Source organism: Kogia breviceps, chromosome 20, assembly GCF_026419965.1.
Source record: "Kogia breviceps isolate mKogBre1 chromosome 20, mKogBre1 haplotype 1, whole genome shotgun sequence".
NCBI lineage: Eukaryota > Metazoa > Chordata > Mammalia > Artiodactyla > Physeteridae > Kogia > Kogia breviceps.
In genome coordinates this window covers 6048772-6074731 of record NC_081329.1, presented here as the reverse complement: position 1 = coordinate 6074731, position 25960 = coordinate 6048772, and the positions used below count along the sequence as shown (strand labels likewise).

Genomic DNA, 25960 nt, shown 5'->3' with positions numbered 1-25960 from the left:
CTTCACATCGCGTCCTCCTCCTCTGTGCTGCTCGCTGGGTGGCACCGGTTTCCGCACTGGCACTGAAACCCTCCTGCACCTCCATGCGGTTCTGACCGAGGGCCATGTGTAGGCCGGGCCACCTTCCCCTGCGTTGCTCTCACCCAGGTCTGCAGCCTTGTCTGTCCCCATGAAGGCTTCCCTCGCTCCTCTGCTTGCTAGCTCACAAAGCTTCCTCTTGCTCCCACTCCCGTGGCACAAAGTGCACGTAAGGTTAGCACTTGGCGTGTGGTTACTCTGTCCCCTCCCAGGTAGATCAGAAGTGCCTTTGGAGGCAAACCATTTTCGGCGGCGTCTCCCGGGCTCCAGACCCAGTGCCTCCTCCCCCTGCTCCACTTGCTCCGCACCGTAGCCGAGGCGGCTTTGTGTATTCGTGGCGGAGAGTCTCTTTCTGAAAAGGCTGGCCTTCCTAGCTGTCACACTCAGAAGCCGCGTGGAAAACAAAATGTGTCATTTCAATCAAGAGTAAATATTTCCACAAGGAAGACAAGAGCAGAGTAAAACCAAAAGACAGGTGGAGGGTCGTAGAGACAAAGGCCGATTTCCTTAAGGTACAAAGTGTCCCTATAAATTGATATGATCAGTAGTAACTCAGTAGAAAAATGGGTAAAGGGCAAGAACAGACAGTTCACAGAAAAGAATTGTTCAACCTCATTCATGATAAGAAAAATTCAAATTAAAACGTATAGTGGGATATACCATTTATTTTACTATCAGACGGGCAAAAGTCCCCGTTAACAGGCTAGAAAACCGGCCCTGCGGGTGAGATTAAAGTATCTCAGAGACTTTCATACTTTGCTGAAAGGAGTGCAATACAGTACAACCTCTGCAGAAGTTGTCCAGACAATGTCTATCAAATTTACAAAAGCATTTACATTCCCACTGCTGAGACATTATTCTACAAATGTACCTGTGCACGTAAGAGATGACATCTGTTGTGTGTTGATTTTGATTGTGAGTTGAGACCTGTAGCTTGAAAAACTCTCATTATTACATAAATTGATTGATATGCTGCTCTACTTAGTCTAGTATAAATTAAGATTCGCTTTAAATTTAAATTATGATGTAAGTCAGGTTAGGTATAAAATTCCATAACTTGGAATATTGTAGGTACCTTGTGACTGAGTTTAATAAGTATTAAATGTTATCTCCATACACAGTGGGCTGTTATTTAATACTCATATTTTATAGCCCAATTAAAAAATGTTTTCCATAAAGTTGCTAGATTGTTCATAGATATGCCATAGACCAGTGTTTCTCAAAGCCCTATAGGAGGATCGTGGTTCCATCAGATTTACCTGGATGGCCTCAGCCGCACTGCAGCGGCGGGGAAGCTGCGTGCTGGTGACCCTGCAGGGGTCCTCACGGTGGCCGGCGTCTTGCGGCGCGGGTCTCCTGAGGCCTCGTGTCAGAGAGGGCGGCGGCAAGGAGAGAACCGTGTCCTTGCCGTTTCGTGGTCCGTTTCATTAGAATGTGGGTATGGCTGAGGGCCATCCGGGCGTCCTCTTGTGGTTCATCTGGTCTTTTCAGCAGGGTCTGAGCGCTTTCGTGGACAGCGTCCATTGGGCAGAGGTGAGACAGGGCAGTTTGGTTGTAATTGATTTATAAATCCTGTTTTTAAAATGGGTGGTATACCAGAAGAAATTGTGAGCTAAAGGACAACAATTGATATTCTGTTTAAGCGTTTTATATGGTGCCAGGTAACTTTTTTGTCTTAATATTTTCTTATACGAAAAGAAAACGTATTCAGAGGGAAAATTACAGGTAACTCTGAAGGGAAAAAACTCTACAAACTCACCTGTCCAGATGCAGCCCCAGATAAGAGTTCAGATGTTTCCCTCAAAGTCTTCTTTTCTTTAATGTCTGTATGTTGGCGTCGTGTATGTGCCTTTATGTATTTTTTAATGAGATTTTATATATATATATCTTCATATCCTGCTTTTTTTTCCCTTAATAGTGTGTCATGAACATCTTTACATGTCAGTATATATATACACTTAGGTAATTTTTTTATAAGGCCACGTAGTGTTCATTGGTATGAATATACAACAGTGTATCCAGCTTTTGTTGGATTTAGGTCATATTGTGTTTTTGTTTTGTTTTCAGAGGGACGGGGGAGGGGGGTTGTAGGCGGACAGTAAAAGCAGTATGGGCGCCACCTGAGGGCCCAGCGTGCAGAGGCGCACGGCTCCGCCCACAGGCATCCTGGGCTCCGCCCACAGGCATCCTGGGCCCCGCCCTCTGTGCGCTGCCTTCCTCGCCGGGCACAGCCAGCGCTCCTCGGGACGCGGTCTCTCCAGACACGAGACCTTGTGACGTGTGTGGCTACTTGGAAGACTTCCTCTTTGGCCCTAGCGTATCAATATACTCTAGGGACCTGCTGGAAAAGCTATAGTTAGAAAACAATTACACCTTAATTTGAGTACTTTTCCCTACATTCCCTAAATGTTATGGATAATTTTTGCTCATGCCCTATGAAATATGCCCCAACTGAAAGGGTTTTTACTAATATAGACACAAAAGCTTTATTGACCGTTGAGGAAAGTATTTGTTCCTCAGTTCTTATCTTTGGTGGGAGAACCTCCTGGATGCGCCGGGAGTTGATCTGGTGCCGGTCTGGTCTGTATCTGGATGCCTGACCACAGGGGCCGGGCCCACCTGTTTTCAGCGCTGACGACGCCGGGCCTTGGCTCGTTCACCCCCACGAGGAGACAACGGTCCTTGCCTACAGACGCGCACGAGGGTCCAGCGAAGTGACGCGCACGAGGGCGTGGTGTAAATGCCACCGTGCCGTGTACCTTTTAGGTGGGAAAGCGTAAAAGCACCCACGCGAAGTTCAGGGCCCTTCTCTCACGCCAGCATCTTACTAGAAGCCTTGCTGACACGTCCCAAGCACTTGAGCTCACAAGCATTCGTTGCTGACCCTGGAAGCGCAGTCGGTTTCGTTTCCTTGCGGACTCTGTACGTCTGTGCACGGGGCTTGGAGTTAGCGAGGAAAAATGCAGTGTCGGTTGGGTGACCCCTTAATTAACAGCAGTGTTACGGGGCAGTCGCAGATAATTAAGGGAAGGTAGGAAAGCTGGTGTCGGCATCTGCGTGTTTATGTGTCAGGAATAGAAATAAGAGGGTGAGGAGAGAAGCCACGCGCAGCCGACAGATTCTGGTCAGCCACCTGCAGCGCGCGCGTGTGCGGGGTCCCGCCCCGCGCGCTCCCAGCGCCGTCACGTCGCAAAGGGGAATCAGAGGAGGTGGCTTTCCGTGGTCAGCTGCGTCTTGTTTCCCTTCGTAATAACGTAGCTCATGCCACCCTCGCAGGCAGGGGCCGCTGCTGTCGCCTCCCTCGCACGGACGTGGAAGCAGGCACGGAGAGGCCGACAGATACGCACAGGGCTGGCGGGATCGGAACCCAGGCGTCCTGACTCACCGGCTGTGCCCTTCGCCCGTGCCCGGTTCTGCGCCTGAAGGCGCGTCTTAAGCCGGTCTTTGATTTAAAGGGAAATGGAACTTGAGGAAAATTAAGAGAAAAATATGGAAAAAGTAAAACCTTCCCTGTGGCAGTGTTTTTGCACATTTATCATCAAAGCCAATTCACGGCTAAAAGTGTAGAAAAAATGAGAGACTGTTTGATGACCTAAATGCAGCATGTTACTCAGAGCAGTTGTAGCGAGGGCACTTAGCAGAAAGAGGTGTGTGTGACCCAGAGGCGGGACCTGCTTCAAGGGTCAGCTTAAAGTCTTCCTCAAACTCTGCAGCTCACGAGACACCGCTTCTCAGAACACGGCTTTGGACACATTTAGGCTTGAGATAAAAGGTCTCGGCCTCCTACTTGCATACCCACCCAGGGAACATAGTCTCCTCTTAAATCTCGTAGCAATATTTCCTTGTTCTCCAGGAATTTAAGTATGGTAATGTGCTCATGTCTCCACAGAAAGCCACCTGCAGAAAAGGGTATTTTCGGACTCAAAGTTCTGTCTTATCTTGGAGTAAATCTTGACCTTATCCCTTGTGCCACGTGGGCTGAAAAAAGGACCATCTGCTTTTTTCAAATTAGTATGTTTGGGGAGCTGTAGTTATTGAAGGGCTCATAGCTATTCCACGGAAAGAAATGTGGTTCCCGAACCAGGTAGAATATGTTAAAATACAGCAAGGATCAGGCAAGCAAGGAGCACCAGTGAGTAGAAAGCACTGGCAAGTCACAGAGGAGCGGGGAGGACTGTGGAGTCGTGGAGGGAGGGCCCGGGCCGGCTCAGCACTAAGACTGGGGGGTTAAGTGCCCCTGTGCGCCCAGGGCTGCCAGCAACACCCATCGCTGTCCTGTGGGGCTCACCGCCCAGTGGGAGCAGCAGGGACGTGTGACAAACACGCGACTTGGGGCCGGGGACTGGTGGCCCCGTGAAGGGGCTTGGTGGGTCTGACGGTGGCTGGCGTCGGGGGGTCCCTTCAGAGGGCGGGTCCGTGCTTCTAGCAGAGGCCAGCCTCCTGACCCTGGGCTGCCTGTCGAATCTATTACAGGTTGTTGCGTGAAGAGTCACATTTGGTTGATTTAACGCATGACCTAGGTAACTGTGGAAGACATGGAAATTATACTACTTCGACTTGAAACCCAAAACCACCAGTTTATGATCTTTGTTTTCTTCTTCTTCTTCTTTTTCGGCTAAAGAAAGAATCTGTACTTCATTGTTTTTAAACTTTTTTAAAGCTCATTTTCATCGTTTTATGTAACTGTGCATTCTAAAATAATAAAAATGAAATATTTTTGTCTCTTGTTAGAATTTCTCTGCAAAGAATGTCCAAAAATTCATATTCACATCGATCGTATAGACAAAAAAGATGTCCCAGAAGAACAAGTATACATGAAAAGATGGCTTCATGAACGTTTTGAAATAAAAGATAAGTGAGTAACGACAGTTCTAGCCCTTCAGAAACAGCGGCTCGGCACAGTCACTGTAGTAAACATCGTGAGAAGAACGTGAACAGTTTCGTTATCTTAAGAATGCCTTTTATAAACTCGAGGCAGATGTCATTCCATGCCTCCTCTGTCCATGTTTTAAACTTGACTGTTACAACTCACTGTGAAAGATCTCGTTATGGGGGCTGTCCGTTGTTATTTACTGCATTTCAATAATTTGTGTCTAAAGATGTAGAATTTTTTAAAGAAGAGAGAGGCACACAGAAAGCTTTGCACTGTTGAGATACCCCAGGCCCGCCCTCCCGGGTCCAGGGGAGTGTGTGCGTGCCGAGGGCTGGCGGTGTGCAGAGAGTCGGGCTGTGGGGTGGAGGATGGTGTCTCACGTGTATGTGGAACTGACGCCGGTGTATTTGTTGGAAGAAGAAGGGGCAGGTGACATTTTCACGAAAGAAGTATCCGTTTGCTATTGCTATGAGTATTGGGGGGCCTAACCCGTTTCTGGGGTTGGCCTTGTGGTTCTCCCATCAATAACACGACTTGGGAGCTAGTGCGGCGTTGGCCCCTGGCTGAGAGTTGCTGAGAGTTAAGTTCCAGGCGGGGCCTCTGGATGCCTCTGGGGAAGGCGGAGCTCGAGGTCAGATGAGGGTGAGTCTGTTAGTCTCCCTGTGATTTACACAGCTTTCTAAATGTAGAAATTTTAGAAGTTTCTTCTCTTTTCAAGGAGACAAAAACTGGGTTCTTTGGTTTAGATATAATACCTAGAAATTGAATTTCCGTGGATGAAAATTTCACGATATATTATTTATTTACTATTCGTTTTGTTTTCAGCGGAAATTTTATCCTTTTTGTTTTTTGAAAGATGTGTTTTAAATATCTATACTTTTTTTCTTCTTTCTGAAAAAAATGGATCTATGAGTTATAGGATGCACCATTTAAATTTATTAAGACCACACTGAAAAGTATGGTTTTTTTAAAGGCTTTAGAAAATACTTCCAGGGCTTCCCTGGTGGCACAGTGGTTAAGAATCCGCCTGTTAATGCAGGGGACACGGGTTCGAGCCCTGTCCTGAGAAGATCTCACGTGCCACGGAGCGACTAAGCCCGTGCGCCACAACTACTGAGCTTGTGCTCTAGATCCCATGAGCCACAACTCCTGAAGCCCATAAGCCTAGAGCCCGTGCTCCACAAGAGAAGCCACCACAATGAGAAGCCCGCGCACCGCAACGAAGAGTAGCCCCCGCTCGCCGCAACTAGAGACAGCCCGCGCGCAGCTACGAAGACCCAATGCAGCCGCAAGAAAAAAAATACTTCCAAAATTCTGTTTATGTTCAGAAATTTTACCTGTGTTTTAGTCTCCTAAAGTGCTTCTGCTCAGGCAATTACCATTGTTTCTCCTCTCCTTGTTGTATGGCAGTAAAATATTTCCTAATTAACCCTCCTAGATTAACTTTAACAAGTGAAAGCTATTAAAAATGTGCTATGTTGAAAATGAAACTATATGAAGTTTATAAACAAATTTCTGTATTTCATTGACTCTCAATTGTGCATGACGATGTGCTAAACCAGTTACTCAGCGCCACCCACTTTGGATATGGAAGAAATTTTAAAAGTAAGATTTATGTGTTTGACATGAAAATCTGTTATCAGAAAAAAACCCTGAACAATATGATTAAGATCCTATGTATTTTGTGTTATAGGTGTTTATATGTATATTTAGAATGAGTCTGGATGTTTTAAAACAGTGACTTTTCTCTAGGGAATGTGAGTTGTAAGGCAACAGAAAGACTTTCCCTTGTTGTACTTTGTGTTTCAGATTTTTATGTTGAGTGTATTCTGCTATTATAACTTTACATTTTTAAAATAAGGAAACTGCATTAACTGTGCTATTTTTCCTTCTTTTACCTGCTTTTGTAATTCCATGCGAATAGGGGCGTTGGGGGCTAACTCTCCATTTATAAGAGCTGCTGATCTTTTCTCTGACTTCTGGTAGAACAGGAGCTGCGAGGAGGCGGAGTGTTTGGAGGGGTAAAGGCTGGGGAAGGCAGAGAAAAAGCCCACGTGTGTGTCAGGTCCCTGTAAAGTTTTAAAGATCTAAAGTTTAAAAAACAAAAACATCCCCATAAAGTTACTTGAAACCATCTGATTTTACATATTACATGTAATTCATAAACATTAATCATAGAGCATATTAAAGATTTTTTAATATCTAGAAACTGTAATTAAACCAACTCTCTGGGTGTTTCACATAAGGACATATAACTTCTCCAGCATGTAATAGGCAGCCAATAAATATTTGTTGAATTAAAATATTGAAATGGCTAAACCTGAAAGTTAACACTTTTTTTTCCCTTCTGGCCATAGATTGCTTATAGAATTCTATGAGTCACTGGATCCAGAAAGAAGAAACAAATTTCCCGGAGAAAGTGTTAATTCTAAACTGAGTCTCAAGAAGACCTTACCATCATTCTTGATCTTAAGTGGTTTGACTGCTGGTATGCTTATGACCGAGGCTGGAAGGAAACTATATGTAAAAACGTGGATTTATGGAACCTTGATTGGCTGCTTGTGGGTTAGTATTAAAGCGTAAATGCGTAGCTGTCTCCAAGCAGTGGGATGTGCTACGTTGTTTATTGCTGGCGGCTGCACATTACATCCGATTGTTCCTGAATTTAATACGGAGTGTAAATAAAGCCTTGTTGATTGAACATTGGATGAAATAGAATTTCTGACTAAAGCCAACATGCAGTTGGTCTTGGGCAAACATACATGGTTTTACAACTCTAGTCCAGAAGCTGCTGGAAAGGGAAAAGACAAACAGAGTTTATGTTATAGTTGGCATTTCCAGTGAACTAATGTCAACTTCAGAAGACTGTTAGGATTATATATTTCGTTACTGTTTTGTAATTCCGATAGCTGCATTCATGAACATTAATTTGCAGTATATTTCACTGTATTTGTTATCTTCCATTTTTTACAACTTGACTGGTCCAAACTCTTATCACTGAAGTATTTAGTATCTTGCAGCTGTGTACTATGTTTCCTTGTGTTTAATTTCTCCAAGTCGATGGAAGAAATGGTAGCTGAGCATATGGAGAAGGACACGCGGAGAGGCTGAGGAATGCTGGTGAGGGAGCTCTGGTTGGCCAGGACCTTCCATTGTGTTGTGTTGGTAGCTGATTTCACTTCGTATCGCCAAAGTGATTCGCATCTCTCATATTTACGGAAACAGCTTCATTTGCACACCCTGTACTCTATACAAAAGAATAATGTATAAAAATACGAGAATTAAGTTTAAGTTGAAATTGTGATCCTGATTCATTGTAGCAGAACTTTAAATTGCTCAGCTTTTGGGAGATTTAAGCTAAGCTCCTAGCACTTCATGACATTTGTGCCATAAGTACTTGAAAACCTTAAGATTTCCTGTTATTTTTTATATCGAAATAATCAGTGTGAACCTTTGTTGGACCTGAGTCCGTAGGTATTTGAGGTGGTGGGAGCTCTCAAACACCTGACTAGGTATATTAGCGTGTGCTGTTTGCCTGTTACTCTTGGGTTTAGCAAACTGTTTAATCCCCAAATCATTTTTCTATGTCGTCATGGTCAGTTTCCACTGTATTCGAGTTCTTGTCCTTTGGATCACCGGCAGGGGTGCCCACGCTCGGGGCTGGCACAGGGGCTCACGGGCAAGCGCTGTGTCGCCAGCCAGCGTTGGTCCCGATGCGGAGCTGAGCCATCTAAGCTCTCGTGAGCAGCCCACCATCCACAGCAAAGGCATCTTGTGTTCGTCTTATGTCAGGAAATCACCTTCCTCAAGCCAGCGAAGTACGGACTTAATCCTTCAGGAGGGAGTAAGTGTGTTTCGTTCTCATTGGTATTAATGGGGCCACACAATTCATCTGTATCCCCTGAAAAGAAGAGCTTTGTTTCAGGAACCAAATCGCACAGTTTGCAGTCATGGAACAATAAATTCCCTAGAAGAGGACCTTTCTGAAAGTGCGATCTGCTCTATGTTTAGCGTTACAGTTCAAGCTTGATCGCCTACTGGTCATTTAAGTCACCACTTCTGCTTCCGAGTAGTGGATTTTTATCACCATTTAAATCATGATACACAAAATGGAAGCACAGATTAAGGGAAATTTGGTCTGATTTTCCAGAACCAGAGTAAAAGCCATTTCAAGTAACCCCTCTGAAGAGCTGGGTGGTAGGAATTGGTTTGTGTATGTTAGTATGTGTGTATGTGTTGATACACACATTCCCACAGGATACAGTTGGCCTCCTTATGAATGGGGGTGCAGGTAAAACTTTTGTTCTCATGCCAAATTGCAATTTTCTCTTACCCTGTAAAGTGCAATTTAGATCAATCCCGTGTCTTCGTTAAATACTCTTTTTAACAGTCCTAAACTTAGAAACTATTTCTAATTAGATCACAATAAATGTAAGTTGTGTAACTTACTTTGAATGTCATGGATATGTTCTCAATTTAAATTTTAAGAAGCAATACCATTGGAATCATGTTGATTATAACTGATTTGAAGAAGGCCAAGTGAACTGCATAAGATCACTTGAACAGCATGTTTCTTGTAACTATCCTTATATTCTTCTCACAAAAGGTCTATAAGATATTTGTTTAAAATTTTTTTGTATCAAAATATTTGGAAAATTAGAAGCTTCTTTTTAACATGTATTGATATGACTTGAATTACTTTATGAAATTAAAAGCCCTGTATACCTGTAAATCTTTTCACATAATATCATTTAAGCTTTTGTTTGTGTTACTGTTGATTTACAGCTTAGTTAGTACTTGGTTTATCTTTAAAAGAATGCAGTCAACGTGCATGCTTTTATGTTTTTCGCAGAAGGGTGTGTTTGGATGAAAGTAAAAGAAAAAATAAAATCTTTCACTGTCTCTAATGTCTGTGCTATTTTGTGACCCCAAAACTCACCAACAGTCTCTTATTCCATAAAATAGGCTTCATGGCTGGCCTTGTGTTCTGAATATATAAAACTATAATAATTTTTCTTAAGTACTGGGCAAGTTTTTTTAAGACATTAAAAATCTTCAAAATTGTGAAGCAGTATATTAATTTGGTTAACTCATCCATATACTTTATAAGATGTATGACAAATATTAATTACTTAACAATTCTGTAATAATTAGGATACCTCACTGAGACATGTCAGATGCCTAAAATTAGCCAGGTTGGTGAGTCAAGTGTGAATCTGACTAATCCTTACCTCACACGTACCAGTGATTTCTTTCATATGTATCATTTCCGTGTGATTTTTTTTTTCATTTAGAGTGATACAGTTCTCCTTTATATCCAGATGATGTAAACTTCATCGTTTCCTTAGTAATATCCTAAGGAATAAACGTTATAACGTTTATAACATTATAAACGTTAAGTTTATATTTAACGTTCACTGAATAGGTCCATGTCAATAAAATGATCTGAATAAATTGACCATTAAAACAAAGAAATATATAAAATTTGCCCATCAAGTATAGCCACAAAGTAACTGCCAGATATACATCAGACTCCCATTTGAGAAGATAGAGAAATGTCTATCGTAGGATTTCGTGTGTACAATTGCAAATTTATATAGTAAAATTAAACTGTAACCCTAATCATATGTGTTCTTGAAGTGTCAGATGAGGAAGAGGTTTCCTTGGCCCCTGTTCCAGATGTCATCTTTGCTTATAAGTAGGTTTTCTTTTTTGGGTAGGGCCACGTTTTTATTATGAATTACACATATTTTTAGATTAAAGATAGGCTAACTTGGAATATTATGCTACCATTTAGAATAACTGGAATTATAAACACACTAACTTAACCTAACACCTAAGCATTAGACTGAAAATCGGTACTTGGCCAAAGTGATATTTGGAAATATTCAGATATTTGACGTTATATGGGTAAAATCTGCATTGACGGAATCTAAAACTTTTCATTCGGATATTTTGGAGTGCCATGTTCGCAGTCACTAACTTATGTCAGTTTAGAGTAGTTACGAGTTGACATTATCCCTAAGATTTCATTGACACCTTTTCCAATGTATGGATGATAAAGTAAATCCATTACTTCTACCAACTGGGGGGTCACTTTTGACTTCATTCAGGCCTGAGGTCAAAGAGACAGATTCCTGGTTTTTATCCTGAGCAGAAAGAAAAAAAAAAAAAAAAAAAAGCTGTTTTTCAGAAGGCCACTCTGAATAGAAAACTCAGTACCTTCTACTGTGTGGGAGAAAATCTGACGTGGGCGGCAAACTCCCAATAAATGTTTACTATTGGGGACGAGACAGGTCAGTCATTCATCCAAATTAGTGACAATTCATGATCTTATATGTGAATATGTAAGAAAGACACGTTCTACAATTTTATTTTTATAAATCTTTACATCTGAAAAAAAAATGGAAGAAGATGCCACTGATGTTCTCCATGTGTCCAGCAGGAGAGGATCTTTACGAACAGTCTTGTCTGCTTATGGTATGTTCAGAATAAGTTCTGATTTATATTCTTGGGCTTATTGGTGTTTCCTTATTTCAACAAAAAGGAAAATATAAATCTCAAAAGTTACTCAGTGATACATGGGATGGTAAAGGATATATTTGGTTACAGTTACTTCATATATATGTGATCTGTAGGTATGTTTTATTGACAGCTGTAGCGATAGCATATTATATATTGTTTTAAAAGCTCATTTTGCTTTTATACTTGCCAAGACTTGTTGAGTGCTTACTGTGTGTTGGGCACTTGGCTTACCCACAGGCATGATCTCCTCTAATCCTCGTAATAGATCCCGTGCAGTTGGGGCTCTGTTGGCCTTTGAGAGTAACAAGTCTGTAGGGGGACTGCCAGGTTTGGGGTCCTGGTTTTACCACCTGATATCTGACCTTGGGCAAGTTAAAGTTTAAAGTTTCTGTGACCCAATTTTTTCATCTGTAAAACAGCGATACTAATCGTGTTTACCTCCACGAGTTTCTGAGGACTCAGTAAGTCAGTACATCTGAAGCACGATATGTAGTGCATGGAATGTAGCAGGTGCTAAACAAGGCTTGTTCTTGGAAAGCCTCTTCCTGCCCCCAGTTTTACAGATGAGGAAACTGAGGCGCAGAGTTTGAATAAAATAATACAAAGTCACATAACTAATAGTTTGGGCAGAAAAAAGTACTCCCATTCTTTTCTGCTTAATGAAGATGTAACAGTATTTCAAGCTACCTAAGTGCCTTTAAAGGTGGACAATATGATCACATATTATCACGTTATATGATCGTAGTTATTTAAAGATTACAGGTTTTGTTTTCAATCTAGATCAGATAATCCAGAGATCACAAAAGGAAAGATTCTCCATATTTTCATAGGAAAGTCTCATGGTCTCTCCAAACTGACTCCACGTTGGTCCTGAGAGCCAAGGAGGCGCCTGTCCTTCAGGTTCGTAGCACAGCATCCTTCCCGCGTTGGTAAAGGTGAGGTGTAACAGCAGGTTCAGAGGGCTTTCCTTACAGTGGCAGAGAGGAGCGTAATGTTTGAAATTATCCCACCTAAGGCCCCTTACTAAGGGAAATCACAAACTGTACCATACTCTGTGCTTTATCACTACATGTTTATCATCTTAGAAAAATTACCTTCCCTGTTCGAGCCTTCCTTTATAAAATGAAGAGAATACTTACTTACCTCACAGAGTTTAGTAAGAGTCAAATGAGATGGTAGTTGTAAAAATGCATTCTTACAGGGACTTCCCTGGCGGTTCAGTGGTTAAGACTCTGTGCTTCCACTACAGGGGGCCCAGGTTCAATCCCTGGTCAGGGAACTAAGATCCCACATGCTGCACAACGCAGCCAAAAAAAAAAAAAAAAAATACATTCTTACATTAAGTTCATGAGTGAGAGATTATTATAATTCTTCCTAAATTATTTCAGCTTTACTTACTGGATAATGTGTGAATAAATAATTATTTTCTGATGCACATAGGAATATTTATCATTAAACATTTTGGAGTCATTCAGGATCCTATTTATGTTGCGTTCTGTCCATGCATCCTGGAGTTACTTTCCATCTGCATCACAGGACAATTAGCCAGTTTTCATTTGTTGACGACTGTCTTCATTCTTTTCTCTCTCTTGCGCCCATCTTTTACGAGGTCTTCGGAAGTTCGTTTCAGGGAAGGAGGCAGAGAAAGTTTTGTTCTTCCCACCCCCCACCCCCCACCCCATCCCAGTGTCTTATCACAGCTCAGAATGGGAAGTAGCAGTAAGTGCATTTGGAGATCATTTCTTGCTGTATAACGGAAACCAGGATGAAGAAAGAAAGAACCCAACTTAGAAGGAAGAGCAGTTTCAAATTGAGGACCCGCTGAAGAGAACTAGAAGTAAAGGAGCATTTCCCTGTCGAGCTGCTGTGTATGGGGTGTGAGAAGCTGGCGGAGAACATTCTGGAACCCTGGAAGGTGTCTGAAAACTATCGATGGGGCTTTGTCCTGTGCCTGCTGCGGCTGATTGGATTTTATTCGCGGTGGTGGCGCTTACACTTTGACCTTCTAGCTGAAAGGCGATCTCAGGAGCTAGCAGCACAGTTACCGCCACTTAAAGACTTCGGGGCTGTGATTGTGGTTCCCCAGATTTTCTACAGCTGCAGCCAGCATTGCACAATTCACCTCACCATCTATCGCGGAGCACCTGCGAGGGCTGAGCTGACGCGGCTATTTCCAAAGGAGCCTACTTAGGGTGCACGGAGAGACGGTGAAGAATCCAGCAAAGCCAAAGACATCTTAGGAAGCAGGGGATACTGGACACGGCCCCCCTGCCCCGTCCCTCGTTCAGGTTTTCGCAGAGCACGGTGGTGCTCCGAGGACCTACGTGGATGACAGCTGCTGGTGACGCCATCCATTGCTGGCATGTTCTTCCGAGAGGCAACTCACCTGGAACCAGGAAGAGTAAAAGCAGTTGCTGCTCTGACCTCGGGGACCTTGAGGATGCTGGCACCTCGCCGGGGGGGGTGGGGGGGGGGGCGGGGACGGCACCCAACACTGTCGGTTACACACTTCGTGTCTCTGCAGAGAGCGGCTCTGTGTGGCTCTTTAGCGTCCATTCTGTCTTTTAATGCTTTTTGTTCGGGGAGATTTGGGGAGGAGTGCGGGGGGAGGGGGGCAGTGGGTGGAGAGGCGGGCGTAGGAGCGTGGATTCCGGAGCCAGGCCACTGGGGTTTGAATCCTGCTCCTCACCAGCTGGGTGACCTTGGTCCCCTTCCTAGTCTCTGTGCCTCCATTTCCTTACTTACAAAATGGCAATGATGAGAATGGTCCCTGCCTCATAGGGTGGTTGTGAGGATTCATGAATAATTAATGATTAAGGGAGTTCCTGGGGGATAAAGTACGCCTGTCATGTTCCAAGCGCTGGATGTTAGCTGTTGTTACTACTAGTGTTCTGAAGATTCAGAGCCACGAGGATGGCAGCCACTCTTCTGCCCAGGAATCCCAGTATTAAATTGGTAGCTAAACTACCTGTGTACCTGTGCCTTGTATTGCAAACTACCTCGAGTACTTTGTCCACACATATGTCCATCACTGGCTCTGCCTTATTCTAGAACTAATAGCATTCTTGTTTCAGGTTTTCGGTATGCTGGTCTAATCTGGCATGTGACAGACACCAACTTCACATTGTGAAATGAAATAAAGGATACTGAAAAGGTCAACCCAAAAATGTATCCCTTTCTTCTTGTGCACTAATGTCTTTTTTTTTTTTTTTTTTTGGTCTCTGTATTCCTTCCCCATTCTCTTTCTAGAAGTTGAGATAAATAAAGGATGTTAGATCACAAATAAATCCAATAGAGAGCCTCCCTCCATGTGTCCTTTTCTTGGGTACCTCCTGCCTCTGAGGTTGTCTTTGACATGCTCTTCTTCCTGTACTCACTCTGGTTACCTGCTGGTCCTCTAACTTTATCAATTGTGGCACTTTTTTTTCCAGATATATTTTATTACTGACTGCCGGCCTCACTCTAACGTGCGTATGTGTCTGGCGTTGGTTTCTATTGGACAGACTGGTCTACAGGATGACAGAGCCTGGCGCTTGTGGGTCCTGAGACCCCACCCCAGTTCCCAGCACGTTAGGTACCCAGCAAGGTTTGCTGAACTCACTCAATAGGTACACATCCGAGGCTCGACAGTTTACGGTTAATCATCGTGACATCAGATTGAATATCAACTGAAGGTTTTTTAAAGCAATTGTGTCTTAATTTTATAGTCTGAAGTCAATAAATTCTTTAAAAAGTAAATGGTATAAGCAACATTCAATAAGTGATAGGGAAGTTACTATGGATCATCCAGGAATTGATGTTCAAGACAGTAGAGCACAACCAAGGAACAATCTGAGGCAAATAGCACAATATTGAAATGTGTTCATTCTGGAATGGGCTTAGAGTGGACGCTACAGCAGACCAATTTCTGTGCGGGGAGAGGGAGATTTTCTTTTTTATCTTTAAGTTTTTCCAAATTAAAAAATGTTAAATTTTATCAGTACTAGGCACATAGGTAATTTTGTTTAGCAATATCTGAATATGATTCCATATGGTATCATGATGACTAGTTAAATGTCAACACTTTTTCATCATTACTAATCAGTAAAGTCTTAAAATCTGCAGTAATTGAAAAATCCTCTATCTGGTGTATCTAAATGAATGTAATCAGTTAATGTATGTGGTACAGTGTTTGCAAATAATTATTGGAAATAGGTGTGTGCTGTTGCATCGGCTTCTAATGAAGAGCTAAAATCTCGTCACTTCTGTCTGCTCCTTTCATTCTTCCCAGAGGGAATTACTTGGGATGAATTGTGTTGGAAGGCAGTGTGTTTATAATGGCCTCAGAAGACAGATTCAAAATGCTGACAGCAAAAGAATGAGACTTTTTAAGAAGGTTGCAATTAATTTCCAGAAGTGTATAGGAAACAAGATAATTCCTCCTGAGTTGTTAGAAGAACAATCTTGTAATCTCGTGAATAATGTCCCACTGTAGGTTAAGACTAGTAGTTACAGTATAAGATCAGTTTCTAAATAGCTCAAGGCAGTGATACAATAGGGAGGCTTGAGTCGGAAAAACCAAGGAGAGAGTCAAGCACTCTGGCTCGCTTTACAGAAATGACTGTGACACCGGGGAAGCGTGGGGACTGGATTCAGATCTCACAGGCAGAGAGGCAAGTGGCAGTGCTACCAGAGCCAGTCCGAACTGTGATCATCCATGCTGGGGGGACTTTATTAGGAGTCTAATATGTTCTAAAGGATGTATAGGGGCTTCCCTGGTGGCGCAGTGGTTGAGAGTCCGCCTGCCGATGCAGGGGACGCGGGTTCGCGCCCCGGTCCGGGAGGATCCCACGTGCCGCTGAGCGGCTGGGCCCGTGAGCCGTGGCCGCTGCGCCTGCGCGTCCGGAGCCTGTGCTCCGCAACGGGAGAGGCCACAGCAGTGAGAGGCCCGCGTACCGCAAAAAAAAAAAAAAAAAAGGATATATAGGATGTAGAAACCTGAGTTCCTATTAACGAGATGTATATGTGTATATACGTGCACATGTATAAAAAAATAGGATTTACAATTGATCAGGATTCTCAGGCAATGCTGAATTACCTCTCTTCACATCTTTAATGTTGAATCCAGAATCTTGGGGACCTTCTCTGAAGAGTCCTTTCATACTTTTTGAGCTGGTGACCTCCTATTCAATGGCATAATAAACTCTTTAACCAACCTCTGCCCTGAAGCCTCCTAGTTAATTTGGAGACGGCGGACTTTGGTTTTTTTTTTTTTAACATCTTTATTGGAGTATAATTGCTTTACAGTGGTGTGTTCGTTTCTGCTGTACAACACAGTGAATCAGCTATACGTACGTATACATACATCCCCATATCCCCTCCCTCTTGCGTCTCCCTCCCACCTCTGTATCCCACCCCTCTAGGTGGTCACGAAGCACTGAGCTGATCTCCCTGTGCTCCGCGGCTGCTTCCCACTAGCTATCTGTTTTCCATTTGGTAGCGTATGTATGTCCACGCCACTCTCTCACTTTGTCCCAGAGAGGGCTGACTTTGATACATGACCTGTCCTCGTGTTCTCTAATATCCATCCAGGCCCTGTTACTGTCTCTCTTACCTCGTAGAAATCTTTCTTTACTAAAACATACTACATTTATATATATAGTCATGCCATGTGCATCTGTCTTCGCTAAACTAGGGCAAAAATGTTTACTCGATAAAGGGTTTCACAGCTGACAAAATTCTGAAATTATCAGCCATACCCATATTCAAATAAAAGTTCCATTCATAAAATTTAGAATAGCTCCGTTATTGACTATTTACTATCTGATAGACAACGTGCTAATAAGGGCTTTTCATACATTCTACTTAAGTTCTCACAGTAACCTTGGGAAGTAGATAGGGGTCCCTAAAATGTCCTAGTCATAAGAATGAATATTTATTACCTTTGGAAAATCTCCTCCAAAAGCAGAGCTGGGTCCTAAGAGATGCCTGACATTTGCTCTTATGTCCATAGAGGATGAAACAGGTCTGCAGAGACAAGGCCAGCTGACAAAACACCTCTTATTGTCTTTCCCGTTTACAAAGTGTCTCCCTTCGGGGGAGCTGTGGCTTCGACTACCATGACCTCATTGTACCAACTCAATCAGAAACCCAGAGAGGACAGGCTGTGACGTGCACTCTCCTTCAGCCTTTCTCAGCTTCTCTGTGCTTTGGTTTGCTTTCTTCGGACAAGCTCCTGCTGCGCGTAGGGTGTGTGTTGGGGGGCAGGGCGGGGGGAGGTTTGCACGTGCAGAGAGGAAAGCAAGTGAGGACAATGAGGTGACACCAGGGCCGAAGAGTCGCCTTGGGGTGGGGTGAGTAGATCCACACGCACTCCCGCTGCGCCCCTGTCTGCCGGGTGGTACCATTCCGTGCGGATGCTCGAGGTAAAACCTGGGGAGGAGCAGCTCTTTGGACACCAGGTAGGCATCTCCCCAAGAAGGAGCGTCTGCAGAGGCCCAGAGGCACTCCTGCCTCTCCCCTCCCGTGAGCTCGACTCTGCCCAAATTCCCAGCCCAGCCCAGCTCTCCAAACGCCTGGGGCGTCTAGTCTGTGCAAATCCACTGTTGACCTGTCAGCCCTCTTTTCTGGGGCCTATTGGCGTCCAGTGGAAGCAAAGCGACCTGCAGGGTGAGTGAGCGAATCTGTGTCCGTCCCCTCCCCCATCACAGATATGCCAGCTGTCCATGCGTCTGTGCTTGACTGTGGAATCATGGAGATTGTTATGGGCTGAACTGTGTCCCCCCAGGACCTCAGAATGTGACCGTAGCTGGAGATAAGGTCTTAAAAGCGGTGATTACGGTAGAGTGAGGTCATTAGGGTGGAGCCCTAATCCCAGAGTGCTGGCGCTCTTACAAGGAGAGGGATGCGTGTGCACAGAGAAGAGGCCAGGTGAGGACACAGCAAGGAGACAGCCGTCTGTAAGCCAAGGACTCGGGAGAAACCATCCCTGCCAACACCTTGATCTTGGACGTGCAGCCTCCGGAGCTGTGAGGAAGTACATTTCTGTTGTTTAAGTCATCCAGACTGTGGTACTTTGTTATGGCAGCTGAGCAAACGAACACAGAGATCAACAAGACATCATCGCTGGGCTCGGAGACTCCCTGTCCAGCGGAAGACACTGACACCTAAGAAACACCTGGTCCATCAGAAATGCAACGGGCTCCCCTCTGCTGCTCCCCTCCCAGCTCCACTGCTGCTGGGGCCGGAATACTCTCTCAGGTGGGTCAAGAATAACAGAAACTGTCTAGACAGAAGTGAACTGAGATGCCCTTGAGGCTTTTCCGTCTCCCTTCCATCCTAAAATTGCTGAGATCTATAAACTTCTTATTAAACTTGACATTCTAAAAGCAACTCAACAACTCTCAGTCTTGAGATCTCTTAAGGTCCATTATAGGGGAACAGTCACTCTGGAGATTCTCCAAGGACTGACTTCTGTGCTGGTCTCTGAGGGACACCCATAGGAGCTGAGGCAAATGCTTTTGGGGGGAGTGATTTATTGGATGGATTTGTTCATTGTTTCACTCTCTGAACAACTGACAGAGATCGATACTACTTACACCCTTGGATGGGATCCCCTGTCCCCTGGTCTGTAATGTCCTTGGCAAACTCCTACACATCTCTCAAAACCCAACTCAGGGGTTTGTCTCCCCCAAGTTGAGCTGACTAGTCCCTTCTTAAAACTATCCCTCCTTGTTAAACCTGATGACCAGGTCGCTCTGGACTGAATGTTTGTGTCCCCCCCAAATTCATATGTTAAACCCCTACCCCCCGAAATGTGATGGTATTTGGAGGTGGGGCCTTTGGGAGGTAATTAGGTTAGATGCGGTCAAGAGGGTGGGCTTTCAAAATGGAATCAGTGCCTTTAAAGGAAGAGACCGGAGCAGGCGCGCTCTCTACCGTGTGAGGGTCCAGCGAGAAGGCGGCCGTCTGTGAGCCAGGAAGCAGGCCCTCACCAGACACCCGATCTCAGACTTCCGTCCTCCAGAACCGGGAGAAACCAACGTGCGTTGTCTAGGCCCCCCCAAGTCTGCACGTTGTTAGAGCAGCCCAGGCTGACCGAGGTGGTCCGTGGGGACCCCTGGGGGTAGCAGTTTTCCTCTCTGCATGGGGCACAGGCCTTGGATGGATTTCCATGAACACGAAGTGAATGAACGAGTCGCCAGGACCGGGGATCCCGCCCGCGAGCCTGCAGCAACCGAGGAGGTGATGTTATCTAAACGTAGGGCCTCATTGTTTCTGTTTATTTTGCTTCAGAGGCAGAAGCAAACAAACTGGTGATGTTTTAGGAGGCGAGGAAAAGCCTCTATCCCCTCCGCGATAAGAAGACCACTCTCGAAGGTGATGGCGGTGAAGTTCAGGGAAGCTGGGAAAGTGGCTTCTTCAGACCTCTGCCGGGCCTTCCCGCTTCTCCTGGAGGGGGGGTGGGCAGCATCGTGCGGGCGCTGGCGGCGCCGGGTGCAGGGGCCGCGGCTGCCGGAGCCAGTTCCCCTGCGGCCCTACCCAGGTCACGGCTCGCAGAGGCAGTGTCCACAGGACGGGCCACCAAGGGGGCGGCTTTCTGCTCATCGGGGGATGCGCCTGCCCGAGGTGCCCAGGGATCCGCAACCGGCCTGGTGGACACAGGAGGCCGGAGCCCGTCCTCTGGTCGCCGAGGCAGCTCGGGTTTCCTGCGGGGATGGAGCGACCGGAAGCTCCAGGCTGATGGGAAAACAAAACCAACCGCCCGCTTCCGAGCGGGCCCGGGAGAACCCCGCTGCGGAGGAGACGGAGCCAGGGCGGCCCCGCGGCTTCGGGCGGTGGGGGCCCCGTTTCATGTAAGAGTTTCACCTTTGGGGGCCTGAGACGGTGCTTCCCACGGAGAGCACGCCGGCCTCTGCGACCCAGGAATTATTCTGGCTCTTTCCCAGCCGCGCTTCCGGATGCAGCACATTTGCCTCGGGCTCTTTTCTTCCTGGATGCGTTCGAAATTCTCTCCTGCATTCGACTCCCCGGCCCGTTCCTCTCCTCTCACCTGCCTCCCGGGCCGGGGTGCGCGCCGGCCCGCAGCTCCCGGCGGGCGGGGGGGGGGGGCGCCATCTGGTGGCGAGCGGAGAGACGACTGTTCGGGCCCTCGGGGCGGAGGTGACTCGGTCCTGCCTCCCAGCTGCTGGGAGGACAGAGCTGACCTTCTGGCAGGACAGCCCTTAGCAGTCACCCCTGCCTCGCAGTGTGGGGAGAGATGGGGTGGGTCCCGGGAGGTCTGGTCCTTAAGCTCCCGGGCGCATCCCCCAGAGACGGGCTCAGCAGGTCTGGGAGGAGCCCAGAAATTCACTCTGTTCACCACCTGTCGGGCGATTCTGACACAGGTGGCCTTCGGATGTAGGCATGCGGCCCGTGGAGGTGGGGAAATGGCTCATATGATACACGCCGAGGACACAGGGTCCCTTGTGTCCTGTGGACCTCAAACCTTGGGCCGGAACCTCCCACCTTCACAATCTCGCACGCCAGTAACGCGGGGCCCGCTCTTCGGTTACGATTCAACCCCGCCTTTGGGTGGCTGGGCTTCCTTCTCCCAGGAGGAGACCTGCTGTTGCTGGTAAGTGGTGGGGGCCCAGCTAACACGTGCTGGGGAGACTGGTTTTCCCTCGGTGCAGAACACCTATGTGTAGAGATGTCTTCTTTGTCTTTGGACACCAGAGGAAAGATATTCACTGCAAGCATAGAGCAAGGGGACAGCTTCCAAGAGCTGCAGAGAGGAGAATCACAGAGAGCCTGGCCTCAGAGGCCTGCGGTGCTCCGGGATTTCAGAGGCCAGGAGACACAGAGGAAACACCCCTCGGTAATTCCCCTTCCACAGCCTATTGGAAAATCGTGCCCCTAAATGCACACGGCAAGGTCTGAAGAAGGTCTTGGGAAGAAATGCATTGTGGAATGTTATTAAAATGCTTAGGGCCCCATGTCTAATCTGCAACAGATCCTAATTCTTGGGGTTACTATTGAAATGCGTTCGTTCCTTTCCAGACTGAACGAAGCTGGCATAGACAGGAGGGTCATGGAGTGCGGGCTTTTGCTCCCATGTCTGGTGTCCGGTGGTCATAGAAGCCTGGGCCCCCTGCCCTTACTGAGTGGCTCTGGGGAAGAGTCTCTCTGAGGCCTGGTTTCCTCATTTGCAACTGCAGAAGGTAACAGATCCTTCCCCGTTGGATTGTTGGGAGAATCAGATGAAACGGTGCATCAGGGCTGGCATATAAGTGCTTGATAAATGTTTGCAATTATGACCTGAAGACAGTATAACATTCAGAGAAGTTCGTGGAAATCAATGTAAATTTTAAGCTGGTGTGTTTCTCCGTGATTGGGAAGCTATCATCATCTTTAGGCTAAAAAAAAGAACTGTGTTATTTTTCTTTTTTGGTTTGGTTTTTCATGAAAAAAAATAAAATAAAATAAACCTCTCCCCAAACTTAAATGAGCCCATGAACTGAAGGAAATTTACAACTGCGGGAGCCATTAAATTTCAAGGCCTCCCTGGGGGCCTGGGCGAAGCCATTGCTCCATTGCCTCAGCTCATGGAATCATTCGAGAATGCCCTTCCCGGGACTGGACAAAGTGACGCAGGCCCATTTTCCATCTGCGGTGCTGTGAGGACAGTTCCCACTGGCCACTGACCAGTTTGAGGCCTGTGATGAGGTGACGGCTTTCTTTCCGCATGGAAAAGCTGCATTTAATGGGAGAGATCACGGTCATGGAATCCTTTGCACCTCGCAACGGACAGAAACATTTCCTAGTTCATTTCCCTGGAGTCCGACCGCAAGAAGGCACTTACCCCGTTGCGAACACGGAAGTCCACCTGACATAACGAGAGTTTTCCCCAAGCCGCAGCCTCAAGTTGGGAAGCGCCCTTAACGTTCCTTCTACGGGGGCTGCTGCCCCGGGTATGAACAGGAATGGCCTTCGCACCGGCCGCTCGTTGAAAGAGGGCTGGACCCAGCGAATCCAGTCTTAAATCCTAACGGTTACTTACAAACTGTATGATCTTGAGAAGTTTTTCTTTTTCACCTCCTGTGTATTCGTCGGTAAAGGAGGTGATTAAACTATCTAACAGAGGAAAGCCGAGGAAAGTGGCATTTTGTTATACAATGCTCGATGCATCGATATTAGTTGAACATGAGTATGTGGGAGGGGGAGGGTTGACGTGCTGGTGAGGATCAGGTTAAGAGGGTTGTGGAAACCGTAAGAGCAAAAGCGTGTAGAACGTTCGTAACTAGATGTCAAAGGCATATAGTCATTGATGCAGCAAGACAGGTCAGCACCAGGCAACATGGTCCGTATGGGTTCAGGAGGAGTAAGTCTGTTTCCTGGAGACTTCCAGAAAAGTCTCTGAAACATTAGATGCATGTTATATATGAAAAATATGTAAGTCCTAATTGTATTTCACGTACGTAATGATAAACGCACGTGCAGCAGGAGGACGGAGTGAAGACACACAGGAGACACACACAGTCCTCCGCGTGAAGCCGGAGGGTTGGAGACTGGCGCCCACAAGCCAAGGAACGCCAGAGCTCCCCAGCAGACCGCCAGGAGGGGGTTCAGAGGGGGCGTGGCCCTGCTGACACCTTGAGGTTGGATGTCCAGCCTCCAGAACTGAGAGACACTACATCCCTCCTGTTTCAGCCCTCAGTCTGTGGTTCTCGGTTATGGGAGCCCTAGGAAAGGCATACAGGTTTGGGGTGGGAGGTTTAACTGATTTAATGAGGAATTCTAATTCAGAATAAAATCAGGTGGAGAAGTTGAGATTCTCTTAGGTCTGATCAACCATTCTTACGCGTAGCAAAGCTGTTGGACCAAAGAAAAACCTACTGCCAAACGCAGTTAATCCTACTCTCAGGTGAAGTTTCCAAACGCAGATAAACATGCAGGCTGGCTGGGCAGACCAATATCTATGAAGGGACAAGATTCGAACATACATCGTTTTCTAGATGAAGTAAAACTGATAAGTTAGAAAATTATTGTTTGCTTTCAAAATACTAGCCAGCCCACTTCAAAGATATAAAGATGCCTTTAAATATAAATTTGCTAAAGAATCAAGATTACCTTGTTACACATAGTATTTTATCTGTATACAATATTTGATTTGCATGCCTAGTATATTTTTTTAACATCTTTATGGAGTATAATTGCTTTACAATGGTGTGTTAGTTTCTGCTGTGTAACAAAGTGAATCAGCTATACGTATACATATATCCCCGTATCCCCTCCCTCTGTGTCTCCCTCCCACCTCTGTATCCCACCCCTCTAGGTGGTCACAGAGCACCGAGCTGATCTCCCTGTGCTATGCGGCTGCTTCCCACTAGCTATCTATTTTACATTTGGTAGTGTACATATGTCCATGCCACTCTCTCTCTTCGTCCCAGCTTACCCTTCCCCCTCCCCATACACTTGAGTGTCCTCAAGTCCATTCTCTACATCTGCGTCTTTATTCCTGTCCTGCCCCTGTGTTCATCAGAACCATTTGTTTCTTTCATTCCATATGTATGTGTTAGCATATGGTATTTGTTTTTCTCTTTCTGACTTACTTCACTCTGTATGACAGACTCTAAGTCCATCCACCTCACTACAAATAACTCAATTTTGTTCCTTTTTATGGCTGAGTAATATTCCATTGTATATATGTGCCACATCTTCTTTATCGATTCATCTGTCGATGGATACTTCAGTTGCTTCCATGTCCTGGCTATTGTAAATAGAGCTGCAATGAACATTGTGGTACATGACACTTTTTGAAATATGGTTTTCTCAGGGTATATGCCCAGTAGTGGGATTGCTGGGTCGTATGGTAGTTCTATTTTTAGTTTTTTAAGGAACCTCTATACACTTCTCCATAGTGGCTGTATCAATTTACATTCCCATCAGCAGTGCAAGAGGGTTCCATTTTTTCCACACCCTCTCCAGCATTTATTGTTTGTAGATATTTTGGTGATAGCCATTCTGACTGGTGTGAGGTGATATCTCATTGTAGTTTTGATTTGCATTTCTCTAATGATTAGTGATGTTGAGCATCCTTTCATGTGTTTGTTGGCAATCTGTATATCTTCTTTGGAGAAATGTCTCTTTAGGTCTTCTGTCCGTCTTTGGATTGGGTTGTTTGCTTTTTTTGATATTGAGTTGCATGAGTTGCTTGCATATTTTGGAGATTAATCCTTTGTCAGTTGCTTCATTTGCAAATATTTTCTCCCATTCTGAGGGTTGTCTTTTCATTTTGTTTATGGTTTCCTTTGCTGTGCAAAAGCTTTTAAGTTTCATTAGGTCCCATTTGTTTATTTTTGTTTTTATTTCCCTTTCCCTAAGAGGTGGGTCAAAAAGGATCTTGCTGTGATGTATGTCATGGAGTGTTCTGCCTATGTTTTCCTCTAAGAGTTTGATAGTGTCTGGCCTTACATTTAGGTCTTTAATCCATTTTTTGTGTATGGTGTTAGGAAGTGTTCTAATTTCATTCTTTTACATGTAGCAGTCCAGTTTGCCCAGCACCACTTATTGAAGAGGCTGTCTTTTCACCATTGTATACTCTAACTTCCTTTATCAAAGATAAGGTGACCATATGTGCATGGGTTTATCTCTGGGATTTTTATCCTGTTCCTTTGATCTATATTTCTGTTTTTGTGCCAGTACCATACTGTCTGGATTATTGTAGCTTTGTTGTATACTATGAAGTCAGGGAGCCTGATTCCTCCAGCTCCATTTTTCTTTCTCAAGATTGCTTTGGCTATTCGGGGTCTTTTGTGTTTCCATACAAATTGTGAAATTTCTTCTTCTCGTTCTGTGAAAAAGGCCATTGGTAGTTTGATAGGGATTGCATTGAATCTGTAGATTGCTTTGGGTAGTAGAGTCATTTTCACAATGTTGATTCTTCCAATCCAAGAACATGGTATATCTCTCCATCTGTTTGTATCATCTTTAATTTCTTTCATCAGTGTCTTGTAGTTTTCTGCATACAGGTCTTTTGCCTCCTTAGGTAGGTTTACTCCTAGGTATTGTATTCTTTTTGTTGCAATGGTAAGTGGAGTGTTTCCTTAATTTCCCTTTGAGATTTTTTATCATAAGTGTATAGGAATGCAAGAGATTTCTGTGCATTAATTTTGTATCCTGCTACTCTACCAAGTTTACTGATTAGCTCTAGTAGTTTTCTGGTAGCATCTTTAGGATTCTCTATGTACAGTATCATGTCATCTGCAAACAGTGACAGTTCTACTTCTTTTCCGATTTGGATTCCTTTTATTTTTTTTTCTTCTTTGATTGCTGTAGCAAAAACTTCCAAAACTATGTTAAATAATAGTGGTGAGAGGGGGCAACCTTGTCTTGTTCCTGATTTTAGAGGAAATGGTTTCAGTTTTTCACCCTTGAGAACGATGTTGGCTGTGGGTTTATCATATATGGCCTTTATTATGTTGAGGTAGTTTCCCTCTATGCCTAGTTTAGGGTTCTGCAATA

The 25960-nt window shown here is 45.1% G+C and overlaps 1 protein-coding gene and 1 long non-coding RNA gene across 5 annotated transcripts in view; both read left to right on the top strand.

Annotated features, from left to right (window-relative positions):
• AGPAT5 (1-acylglycerol-3-phosphate O-acyltransferase 5) overlaps positions 1 to 7652 on the top strand; it is a 60032-nt gene extending 52380 nt beyond the window's left edge. For 2 of the 4 annotated variants that reach the window (XM_059049477.2, XM_059049476.2), the window contains 2 exons: positions 4810 to 4933; positions 7309 to 7652. In XM_059049477.2, coding sequence (XP_058905460.1) covers positions 4810 to 4933; positions 7309 to 7534 — 350 coding nt within the window. In that variant the 3' untranslated portion in view covers positions 7535 to 7652. Of the gene's footprint in view, positions 1 to 4809; positions 6557 to 7308 lie in introns of all 4 variants that reach the window. The other 2 variants (XM_067022550.1, XM_067022551.1) reach the window with 2 other exon arrangements.
• A 9084-nt stretch (positions 7653 to 16736) lies between these two features.
• LOC136793313 (uncharacterized) lies at positions 16737 to 22592 on the top strand. The gene is made up of 4 exons (XR_010838447.1): positions 16737 to 20310; positions 20842 to 21071; positions 21173 to 21314; positions 21497 to 22592. It is a non-coding gene; the product is annotated as an uncharacterized lncRNA (long non-coding RNA).
• The last annotated feature ends 3368 nt before the right edge of the window (positions 22593 to 25960 follow it).